Here is a 12,538-nt window from a genome sequence, read left to right on the forward strand (position 1 = left end):
TATTGGAAAAGGTTCAATAAAGAGCAATAAAAATGATGAGGGGTTTGGAACGGGTCCCATGTGAAGAGAGATTAAAAAGAGTTGGACTTTTCAGCTTAGAAAAGAGAAGTCTACAGGGGGATATGTTAGAGGTCTATAAAATCATGACTGGTATGGAAAAAGTGAATAAAGAAAAGTTATTTATTTATTCCCACAATATAAGAACTAGGGGTCACCAAATGAAATTAATAGGCAGCATGTTTTAAAGAAACAAAAGGACGTTTTTCTTCACTCAACGCACAGTCAACCTGTGGAACTTCTTGCCAGAGGATGTGGTGAAGGCTAGAACTTTAACAGGGCTCAAAAAAGAGCTAGATAGATACATGGAGTCCATCAATGTTTATTAGCCAGGATGGGTAGGAATGGTATCCCTGGCCTCTGTTTCTCTGGAGGTGGGTGAGAAGGGAGGGATCACATGAGAATTACCTGTTGTGATCCCTCCCTCTGGGGCATCTGGTATTGACCACTGTCGGCAGACAGGATACTGGGCTAAATAGACCTTTGGTCTGACCCAGTATGGCTGTTCTTATGAAAAGTTCATGATACCACCTACATGTTTTGTTAGTCTTTAAGGTGCTGCTAGACTATTTGGTTTTTTAAAGTTTTTCCTGTTACAGACTAATTTGACCACCCCTCTGAAGCAAAATAAAACTAGTACAAGATAATGGAGATCATAGAAGTCTTTTCAGTTGACAAAGTTTAAAGTAACTTGATTTTAGAACAAAAGTTCTAGCTTGAATAGGCATGTATGTTGCATAGAGGCCATCCTCACTTTCTAAATAGGCAACAGAATCTGAGGCTGAATCAAAAACTTGCAAGTTGTGAAATTCAAAGAGCCCTAAGAAACCAAATCTCCCCCTCTCTAGCCCTCTTCAATTAAACTTATAAAAATTAGAGTGAACTTTGTGTTTGTCTTCTACTCTAACCTATTTGTACCATCTGAGATAATCATCCTAAACCCATCACTTGTTCTGATGTGACCCATAAGTTAGGACAAGATGCATCCTGACACATCTCATCTTAACCTGTAGGTCATCAAAAATCAGGAGGTAAATTCAGGATGATTAACAGTGACACTGCTTCACAGACCTAATGCAGTGTGCGTATATGTGTATCTATATCTTTACTAATCATATAGATAGAGAGAAAATTGAGAGTGTGTTTAGACCTGGAGAGAGGAAGATTTAAGGTTATAGGTCTTGTACCCTTAGAGGTTAATTTTCTGTGGTTCAGAAGCTTGAAGAATTCTCTCTTTCTGATATCGGAAGAGCTTCACCAATGTATAAAATCAGGCTGTAGAGCATTCATTGTATTCCTGTACAGGTTAAACATGTTTGTCTACTGGCTTGCTTAAAGGTAAAAGCATACATTGATATCTTTACACTGACTGACTGTCTTGTACATATTGTCACAAGAGGCTTGGCTTAATCGGTACTGAGCTGAAAAAAAGCAATATAAATTGGAACCTTTTGTCATGAAAAATTTAAATGTGGATATGATTTAATGGCTTTGGGGAGAAAGTTTAGCATGAGAGATTGTAAGAAACAAGAAATCGATTACATGTAAGAAAGGACTTGAACCTCTAATCAAGTATTAAGGTATACAAAGAGATCTCTAGCTAGTTATAGCATAATTCAAAGGGATAATGGTTAGATTTTTTTTAATTTTCAAGTTTTATAAAAAATGGCATTCCTATTTGCTCTTTATCTAGTTCTGAATTTTAATACATACTTAGTGATTTATAGAACCCATCACTATGTAAATACTGAACTATGCATATGCCATGTACATAGGTGCTATATTTTCTATGAAATATCGTGATCCCAAAACACTTTTCTATATTGTTAGACAAAATGTTATGTCTAGCTAAAAATTAACAGTAGGCAACTTGTGAATATAAACGGCTGTTTCTTAAAAACAAGAAAAATGTTATTCATTAATCCAACCTACGGTGTCTTCAAGTCAGTAGCATTTTTAATATTCTTTACTTTATAGGATTGAGTCCTCCATTAAAGCAATGTAACATTAACAACAACATCGACAAAGATTTGCTCAAAATCTGACAGAAGCAAAGCAGTTAACAGTATTTGTAGCCATGTTGGTCCCAAGTTAGTAGAGACAGAAAGGTGGGTGAGGTAATGTTATTGGACGAACTTCTATTGGTGAAAGAGATAAGCTTTTGAGTTTCTCAGACCTTGTCTCTTTCCCCAACAGAAATTGGTCCAGTAAAAGATACTATCTCTCGAAAAGGAAAACTGAGAAGTGTGCATGCTTAATTGCAACCATCTTCTTCACTCATGCTACTACTTTGATCATTCTTAGGGAAAACTGTGTATAACCTAGTCCTTGTATGGCTTCTAGGACTAGCCCTAAAGATGTTAGTGGTGGGGCCATGGAGTGATTTAGGGAATTAATAATTGAATCTTTAGCTGAATTGAGGCACTTTAAATTACTATTGGAGTTCACACAGCGCTCTCTGGGCAGCTCTAAGAGCTGCCTGGGTGGCCAAAATGCTGTATGATCTGGGTGGTCATGAGGACTGGTTGCCCCCAGCCCCACCACCTTGCCCAGGGGACCAGCAAGGTCGTCAGCTCCCCTGCTTTAAGACAACTGTTGGATTCTCTTTGGCTGTTGTCTGCAAACTGAAGATGTCCCCATACCAATCAAACTCTCAACTGCCTGTGTAAGAACTCCTGAAGATCTGGTCCCCCAGTGTTTCATCATCCTCCCCACTGTAAGCATGTACATAGCTGCAACATTTTAGCATTGAGAAAGGGACAGTTTAGGCAAAATGTCAGGAAAACTTCCTTTCAGTGTGTGATATGTATTAAGCTGCAAAATAACCTTCAAAGGGAAGTGGTGGAAGCCTCATTATATGGGACATTTCAGTCCGGGTAGAAGACAATACTTGAACGTGTGCCATAAGAACCAATTCCACCAAGTTTCCTGAGTGATCTAATTGGCCTGTTGATCTCTTACTCATAGGTTTCTGGGGGTACCACAATTGAGAAGCCCCTTGTTTTTCAGTCTTGTGGCTTGTTTGACTGCAAATGGCACAATCCAAATCTTATTTATGTATTTATCCACATTTATAAAAGACACCCCCTGCTCCACAAGCCTCTGAATGTAAAAAACATAAATTGCTATCAGTAGTGCATTGCAAACACCTGCGGTTGGCAGCAATCAGACAGTCCAAGTAAACACTATAAATCCTATCTCCAAACAATCTGAGGGCTTTTCCATCTTTTTAAACTGACTCACATAAGAGCCGTTGGGAGGGTGGAAACTCAAAACTTGAACTGTGAGGTCATTTTAGGGTTCAGGTGAGATACTGATATCTACTTAATGTAGAATCATTCTGGCAAGGAAGGGTAGACCTGATACAGGTTCTGGTGGAAATGAATGGAGAAATAGGGAACCTTTTGAAAAGCATGTAAGGAAAGTAGTAAAAAAGTAGCCAGTCTGGAATTCGGAAGGAAGAAAAGTATAGTCCCAGTTCCAAGGATTTCCTAAATTTTTTGATAAGTTGCATTGAGTCTCACTGTATTTCTGTAAAACAGGCATTCCCTTACAGTGAGACAGGCGGAATTATAAAGCTATTCGAGTTACTGTTTTAGGAAAAGTATTCAAAGCTTTGATTGCTTACTGAATAAAACTAGCAAATTATAGCCCTACCCGTCAAACAGCGCTGCACAAGGAGGTCATTGATTCTGCATGGATCCCCATTGATAAAAGCCCCACATGGATTCAGTGATCTGCCCACATGGATCAACTTGCAGGATAAAGGCCAATTTAAGGTTTTCCCCCTAAATATAGTTCTATCTATTACATTACTGATAAATTAGATCATGTGATATCATTCATGTCTGGCACCATGAACCATGTTAGTGGCTTTATAGTAACGTAATTGACATTAGTCCACGTGACTAGCTTTGCATCCTATGATTTGAGATAAATCTAAATTGAAATAAGTAACATTAGTTCTAGCTGGAGTTTTATGTATGTGTTTTATCATTTGAGGAAAAAAATGTGATTTACAATGCTATAAAAATAAGGTGAAAAACCTAGAATCATAGACTACAGTAATGTTCATGTTTTCATATAAATACTCTATTTATATGATTCCTATTCACACCTCTTCTGGTGCTTTTTTGCTGCAAGGGTACCCCTAAATGTTTAGGTAGAGCTCTGAACCTGGGATCCAAGATTTTTTTAAAAAAAGAAGACAATGACAGTACTGAGGAGTTACATGCAGAGGTGCCTACCACTGGCAGCGCTATGCAGTAAATACTGGGCCACCTCTGTTTGATTGTCATGGGACTGGGTTTATTGGTAGCTACAGGGGTGGTGACACGTCCAGCATTAGCCCTCTGGGAGAGATGTTGCTAAAAAGTATTCATTATGAAAGTACAGTATTTTAATACATTTTTTTTTCAATCCATGCTGGAATGGATTGCCTGACATTACAGTGCAGAATTTTTAAGTTCTACCTTCAGGCAAATCTCATACTTACTAGCAAAAATGAAAGTGTGAAATGCTTTTTAATGTATATTTAACAACAGATAGTCTAGTGATTACTGATGTGTATTCTCTCTGGACCTTTCCTTTGCTACGAGAAGGCGATGTAAAGAGACAACATTTTTATACATTTATGTTATCCACATCCATCAAATGTTTACTTTTTAAATATGTGTAACTGTCATTTATAACAAGACTGCAAAAAAGTTATATTTTAAGTGTAAATCAAACCCAGGTTAGAAGTTTGCAATCAATGCCAGTAACAGTTCAGTAACACTCAAGCAATGTTTCCTTTCCTTCTCTCCCCCCAGTTTCAGCCTTTTGATCTGCATAGGCAATAAGTGCAATTTTATGTATTGCTCTTCTGAAGAAAATGTAGTCTGTTAATATTTTTATGCTACTTGTTAATTGTCTCATTTCAAACTTTTTGACCTGCATTTTAGAAGATTGTTCCTAATTGAAATAAGTTTTATGTCTACTTACATTTAAGAGGTAAATTCTATCAAATGCATTTATTTAATTTTTTCCTGTAGAGTCACTTTTTAGTAAGGATTAAGGTACAGTTTTCTATAGTTACAGTGGGCTGCACAGCAAGATTTCACATCTTAAACTAACGTATGCTAAAGAGTTGCATAGTACATAGATCACTGTTGTTATAATAGCGGTATTGAAGGCATTTTAGATCACAGAGCCCCAGTAGTCTAAATTTTGTTTGTTTTGACATTATTAAACTCAATCTGTTGCTCTAACTGTGACTCTAATTACTGTATTTGCATGGCAGAAAAGTTTGCTTTGTGGATCGACTTCTATTAACATTGTTTGCATGTTGTTTTCTGAGTGTAGTGTTTCATGTACAGAGAGCAGAGCACCTTCTATCGAATTCAATAATTATGCAGAATCAATAAGTTTTTTTTCTTTGTGTTTGTCTTTGTTGTTTCTTTGATATGGCCTCTAGGATGCTGCAGGCAAAGTGCTGGACCGCTGGGCCATCATGTCCAGGGAAGAAGAGATTATTACCCTTCAGCAGTTTCTGAGATTTGGAGAAACCAAATCCATCGTGGAGCTGATGGCAATCCAAGAAAAGGAGGGGCAGGCTGTGGCTGTGCCATCTTCAAAGACAGATTCAGATATAAGGACTTTTATTGAAAGCAATAATCGCACTCGGAGCCCAAGTCTCCTAGCTCACCTGGAGAACAGCAACCCTTCCAGCATTCATCACTTTGAAAACATCCCTAACAGCCTTGCGTTTCTGCTTCCATTCCAGTACATAAATCCAGTCTCAGCTCCATTGCTGGGGCTGCCTCCGAATGGCCTCCTGCTGGAACAGCCGGCCCTGAGGCTGCGTGAGCCAAGCCTGTCTACCCAAAATGAATACAATGAAAGCAGTGAATCTGAAATTTCCCCCACTCCTTTCAAGAATGAACAGACATCCAGCAGGAATGCTTTGACCAGCATCACAAATGTAGAACCCAAAACTGAGCCAACCTGTGTGTCTCCAGTTCAAACATCTACCCCCATCAATGATTTATCCAAAAGCGAGCACACAAAAAGCTCATTCAGGATTCACCGAATGAGAAGAATGGGATCGGCATCAAGAAAAGGGAGAGTGTTCTGCAATGCATGTGGTAAAACTTTCTATGACAAAGGTACGCTCAAAATTCACTACAATGCAGTTCATCTTAAAATCAAACACCGGTGCACGATTGAAGGCTGCAACATGGTCTTCAGCTCTCTTAGAAGTCGCAATCGTCACAGTGCTAACCCTAACCCCCGCCTTCACATGCCTATGCTAAGGAACAACCGAGACAAAGATCTAATCCGGGCTACATCTGGAGCTGCCACCCCTGTCATAGCAAGTACAAAATCCAGTCTTACCTTAACAAGCCCTGGTCGGCCTCCAGTGGGTTTTACTACTCCCCCGTTAGACCCTGTACTACAGAACCCTCTCTCTAGCCAGCTGGTGTTTCCAGCTTTAAAGACTGTCCAACCTGTTCCTCCTTTTTACAGAAGTTTACTTACTCCTGGAGAGATGGTGAGTCCTCCAACCTCGTTACCTACCAGTCCCATCATACCAACAGGTGGTGCAATGGAGCAGCAGCCTCCACTTCCTTCAGAGTCATCGGTACCTGCAATGATGATGCCTATCCACGAGCCTAATGCTGACCTAGCCCCTAAGAAAAAACCAAGGAAGTCAAGCATGCCAGTTAAAATAGAAAAGGAAGTGATTGATACTGCGGATGAGTTTGACGATGAAGATGAAGATGCTCATGACAACAGCATAATGGCTAATGATATTGCTCATGACAATCACTGCCATTCGCAGGAGGAAATGAGCCCAGGATTGTCTGTGAAAGATTTTTCTAAAAATGGGAGAAACAGATGCATTTCTCGGACAGAGATACGAAGGGCAGACAGCATGACCTCAGAAGACCAAGAGCACGAGAGAGACTATGAAAATGAGTCAGAATCCTCAGAGCCAAAATTGTGCGAGGAATCCATGGAAGGTGATGAACATATCCATGAATCTAATGAAAAATCTATGATGAACAGTGAGATGCAGGATGAAAATCACAATGAATCATCTCACCAGGATGTAATTAAGGTGAAGGAAGAGTTTACAGACCCTACGTATGATATGTTTTACATGAGCCAATATGGACTGTATAATGGGGGCAGCGCCAGCATGGCTGCCCTTCATGAAAGTTTCACTTCAACATTTAACTACAACAGTCCTCAGAAGTTCTCCCCAGAAGGTGACCTGTGTTCCAGCCCAGATCCCAAGATCTGCTATGTGTGCAAGAAGAGTTTCAAAAGTTCCTATAGTGTGAAGCTTCACTACAGGAATGTTCATTTAAAAGAAATGCATGTCTGCACAGTGGCTGGCTGTAATGCTGCCTTCCCATCACGGAGAAGCAGAGACAGGTCAGTAAATATTAATTGATTTTCTACATTATTAAGTGTGTTGAATTGCATATGAAAATCCAGTATTAGATAGATGAAGAAATAGAGAAAGAGACACAGTAATGAGAAGTGACAGTCGTGCCCTCTTGGCATTGAAGGGGTTTTTCACTTTAGGTTTTCATTATTTGACATTCAGAATAGTATATACTATGTCATTGTCTTATGTGACTGGCTTGATGATGTCATTATTCTTTTTGTGCATGTGTGTATGTATTGTATATACACTTTTTTATGTATGCTGCTGCTTTTATATATTCAGCTTTTTTTCCCTGCAGCTTTCGAATCAAGGAAAGCTTTTATTAAATATATAATGATTATAAACAACAGAAATATCTTCATACATACTCTTGGAAATAGAAACAGGAATAGATGGAGGGGGAGAACAATAGGACTAGGATACATGAACAGTCCCCATCTCTGCAGGCTTAAGTACAAATGAGTAGGAATCATTAATGGAGATTAATTCTCCTTATAAACAGTAAGAAACAAAATGAAACGTAAATGTTGGGGAAATGCTTCTCTTTTTCCATGGGAGAACATGTACCTTTCCCTTCCTCCCTCTTCCCCCCGCCCCAATATAACCATTCAGTCCAGCTTTTTTTCTCTAAATGTAACTTCCAGTCACTCTGATGGAGTTATATACATGCAAAAAGGGGAGACTGTATCTTTTTAAGATCAGTAAGGGTATGTTCTTCAGGCCTTCAAATGACATCACACTATAGTTATGCTGCATCAGTGCTTAAACAGAAGCAATTGGTCCTAAACCGTTTTGGCCTTTTTTGAGGGGTTTTTTTTTTTTTTTTAGTTCCTAAAGTAAATGGAATTTGTCAAGGTGGCCTGTGGTAGAATTGCACAGTTATTCCATATTGTGAAAACAAGTTCTCAGGTATGATGATGAACGTAGTGGTGCACAATGGAGTATCCATTAAAGGTTCACAGCATTGGGTTTGTGTTGTGATGGTGAAAGTGATTCATCACACTTGAATTTGTTTTAATATTTTTCATTATGGAATAACAATTCAGAAGAGAGAGAGAGGAAGGAACTTGAATTTAGCTAAGCATTTTGCACACATTTCCTGTATCTTATGCCATGGAAATTACTTAAATTTTCAACTGGATTCAGGGTTTAATATAAAATAAAAGTAATTTAGTGTGAAGGAGGAAACCAAATTTCACTGTTTCTGGAGTCTTTAAATGGAAAATGTGAACATAAAAGAAAACTGTACATAGAGTAGAATAAACTCGAATGCTTGTTTTACCAGTAAGATGAGATCAATTAAAATCAAACACCTAAAACCAAATTAATGCCTCTGTCCTACTGGTGGATCCACCCTGGTTGAGGCCTGCTAACCTCAATAGAACTCTGGCTAGACATAATAGACATAAAGGCCTATCCTTTGCTGGATCAGGGCCTCAGTAAGTCAAAACCTATGTTTAGTTATTCCACATATTGTGTCCTTAATGTTGATGGGCTTGCAGAGCATTTGTTAGTGCAGAATTTGGCTCAGCATATGTGTTTTCTCAAGTGAGTTATAAAATGTCAGTCATGTACTAAGTAAACCCATTTTGTATTCAGTGTGCAAAAAGAGAAGTGGCTAGTTTAGCCTTTGGAATGTTATTTGGAATGTTAAATTTCATCAGGAAACAGTTAACTTGATAGATTATGCTAATAATAAAGAAGTTAGTTCAGTGGACATATATTAGGAGAAAAGGACCATCATGATGACATGTGTAAAGTATTTATGAGTACTGAACATTTAAAGACAGGGCACAGTTTGAAAGTATTTTATGAACTATATATGATACTTTGATTTAGCTTATTGAAAGCAAGCCATAAAAGTGAAATATATGATTCATAAACTTAAAATGCAGACTACTTTCTTAAAAATAAAATTATTATTTACATATGAGTTTTGGTTGTAATAGGCATAGGAACATCTTTCCAGTCTCACCTCACAAAAAGTATTCAGAATATGTTTCACTTATGCCAGCGTCTTAATGATAACGTGGAACAACAGAAATCCACAAGTTCTGAGAGTTTAAGGTGGTGATAGAGTACTTAAACAGGCTTAGAGACGAGATACAATGTGGATGAGCCTTCAATACTGATGCTTTCTGAGACTCACCAAAACTTTCAGGTATGCAGAATTTGTCTGGAAGAATATATAAAAACCAGGAACGCTCTTACATTTTTTTATAATTCTTGTAGACATTTAGTCAGGAAGTATCATAAAAAACAATCTTTATTGTTCACTGAATTTCAACAAAAGGAGCAGTGTGAGAATGAATCAAACATTCTTTTATTTAATCCTCAAAATTTTGTTTTGTTCAGGTTTGGGTTGAAGGGAGAGTCTTATTTTATCTAAGCCATATAGCCTACCCAATGGAGGGTTTGTGGCTGGTTTTTAAAGTTTACAGATGAAAAAACCTAGGTCGTTTCAGACAGATCCTCAAAGAGGTAAACTAATCTATGGTATCTTATTGGCTTTTGCTGCCAAATAACTAAAGTAATAATATTAAGAAGTGAGAACTTCTGTTACCTTGCTGGACTGTTAATTTAAAACTTAATTATGACTATTTCACTTTTAATTGTTGCACCAGAAATTAGAAATATCCAGCTAATGTGTATAGCAAGTGAGTATGGACATATATTCTGGTATTTATTTAAACAGGTATGTGTTTAAATTTGAATTTTGATGGTGTAGGTAGTCACGTATTCTACTGAGTATTCTTTTAACTAGCCAGATAAATCCCAAAGTTCTTTGCTGTCCTTAAAAATTAAAATTTAAAAGGTATTTCTAATGCCATTTTCATAAAAACTGTGAGAACCTTCCCGTGATGTGGCTTTTAGAATTTAGTGAGGTTTCCTTATTTAAAATTTTTCTGTAACATTATTAAAATAAAACAAGTAGTGACAATGGTTGAGCTTAATAAAGTGAGAAATAGTTCAGTGACATCGGGTACAATGTATAAGGTTGTTCAACCCAACTCTGGTTAACTTAAATTGATTATGTTCCCCAGGCTTAGAGGGTGACATTTTGGTGAACTAGAATCAGTAAAACTGACTGTCAAAAGACAGAGGCCTTAGTTATTGTAGACAGCTGGTCAGCTCTCTCTACCATCCAAATACTCTTTTATTTGAACATTTTGGACATCTCCCAAGATGTATTTATATACTGGGATGTCCTGTATTAAGCTTAGTTGGTCTGCTACAGTATGGTGGGTCTTACTTTCTTAAGTGGAATGCAGGCAAACAGAAAACTGAGGAGAGACTTACAGAGGTTCCCCTATTTTGGATACTTTTCCCCACTCACGCATCTCCAAATTTTTGACATATTTCAGACAGAAGAAGGGACAGAAAACCCTACAGTTATTGTCAGAAGACCCCTCCCCTCCCCGCCCCCAGAGTTCTGTTATCCCTTCTGAAATTGATAAGAAGTTGCTTTCATGATTTATAACACAGTGTCTGAATTCTTTTTTAAACTAATTTTCTATTTGTCATATTTCCCACCCATTAATAGAAGTCTGAATGAAATCTATAGGCTTACCTGTCTATATCTTTCTTTTTTATATCTTTCCTAAAGAGAACAGTGCTTTCATTCCTCCTTTTGTTCTTTATTTTCAGTCCCATTGTTCTTAGAATCATTTACTGTTCAGCTTTCACCTTCCCTTTCTCTTGCATCAACTCAGGTATTTTTTACTCTTCAGTTCTGCCACTAATGTTGTCTTTGTAGGATGTGCCTTGTCACAGGTAAGTGCCAAAGAGTGAAAGATAAAATAAATCATGCCAAAAGTGGTGGTGTCAGTCAGAGCAAGAGTAGGGATAGGAAAACATCCTTGGGATGTTTCCTTGGGATAGGAAAACATCTCTTTAAAAGACAGTGGTCAAGGAGATGGAGAAAAGGGACGAAGATATATGCTGGACAGCTGCCTGATATGTAGGCTTGAATGTGGATCCAGATACAGTTTGTGTTTCTGGGTGGGAGAAAAGTTGTAAAGGGAAACTTTCTGGAGTGAATAGCCAATGGGAAAGGAGGAAGGTTGGTCTGTGACTAAGGAAGGTTTTGTGATGGGAAGTCTTCACAGAGTACATCCCTCCTGGTCCTTTTCTATTCCAGCCTCCCTCTCCATCTTGCTTAAACAGGTAAAAAGTACACTGGAATGGGAGGGCTACTTCTCAGAGCCAGTTCTCAGAGGCCATCAACTCAAGAAGCTCAGTGGAGCATAGGGAAGTTCTAGTTTCTTAGATTTGACAGAAGGGGTCTTTCTTTAATAATGAACAAGAGAGGAAATGACATAGTGGGAAAATGTGTTGGGAGAGAGTGAAGAGAAAAAAAATAGTGCAGTTGAGTTTTATTCAGCTTACCTCCCTTGCCTAGGGTCGTAGAGCTAAAGAAAGTTGAAGTTCAGATTCAGGAGCTGTGAATTTCTGACCAGTTCAAGTTGGTCTGTATTTCAGTAAAAAAAACTGGGCCTACTCCTTGCCAGCCCTATTTCATTTTAATAAGTCAAAATCCATTTTATATTTGTACCATCAGTTTAAAAATCTCCATTATTAACAACTAGGTTGGAATGCTGAATTAATACAAACATATTATCCCTTTTTCCATGTTCTAAATATGTATAAAATAAATATATTTCCTGGATACCTGCTTAGAGTTCCAAAGCCAGATCTTTCCCTATTTGCCTTCATTAACAAAAGTAGGAATATTAATTGTTCAGGGTTGTCTTAAAATTCTCTCAAAAAGTGAGCATGTGTGTGTGTTCTGAAGGTGGGAAAGGTGAGTCAGCCCCATGAATAAATTTTAAAACAAAATAATATTTGCTTAGGGTTACTTATAAATAAATATGAGGCAACTATTGATGCCAAGTGTGATCCTGCCATTTGATTGCTAGTTAAATCACTCAGGATTTAAACATGTAAACTCCTTGATTTGTATGGAGTAAGACATCTGTATTTGGCTTATTAAAACCTGCTGACATCTCCAGAACTAAATTTGTGTGCATATAGGCCTCTGGG

General features: G+C 37.9%; 1 protein-coding gene across 12 annotated transcripts in view; it reads left to right on the forward strand.

The window, feature by feature from the left end:
- Positions 1 to 12,538, forward strand: part of BNC2 (basonuclin zinc finger protein 2) — a 520,080-nt gene that overhangs the window by 480,807 nt on the left and 26,735 nt on the right. For all 12 annotated transcript variants that reach the window (XR_012904621.1, XM_075931529.1, XM_075931528.1 and 9 more), the window contains one exon: positions 5,513 to 7,479. Coding sequence is in view for 11 of the 12 variants with exons in the window: in XM_075931529.1 (XP_075787644.1) it covers positions 5,513 to 7,479 (1,967 nt within the window). In the remaining variant the exon portion in view is untranslated. The remainder of the gene's footprint in view (positions 1 to 5,512; positions 7,480 to 12,538) is intronic.

This window comes from Pelodiscus sinensis, chromosome 6, assembly GCF_049634645.1.
Source record: "Pelodiscus sinensis isolate JC-2024 chromosome 6, ASM4963464v1, whole genome shotgun sequence".
NCBI classification, from domain to species: domain Eukaryota; kingdom Metazoa; phylum Chordata; order Testudines; family Trionychidae; genus Pelodiscus; species Pelodiscus sinensis.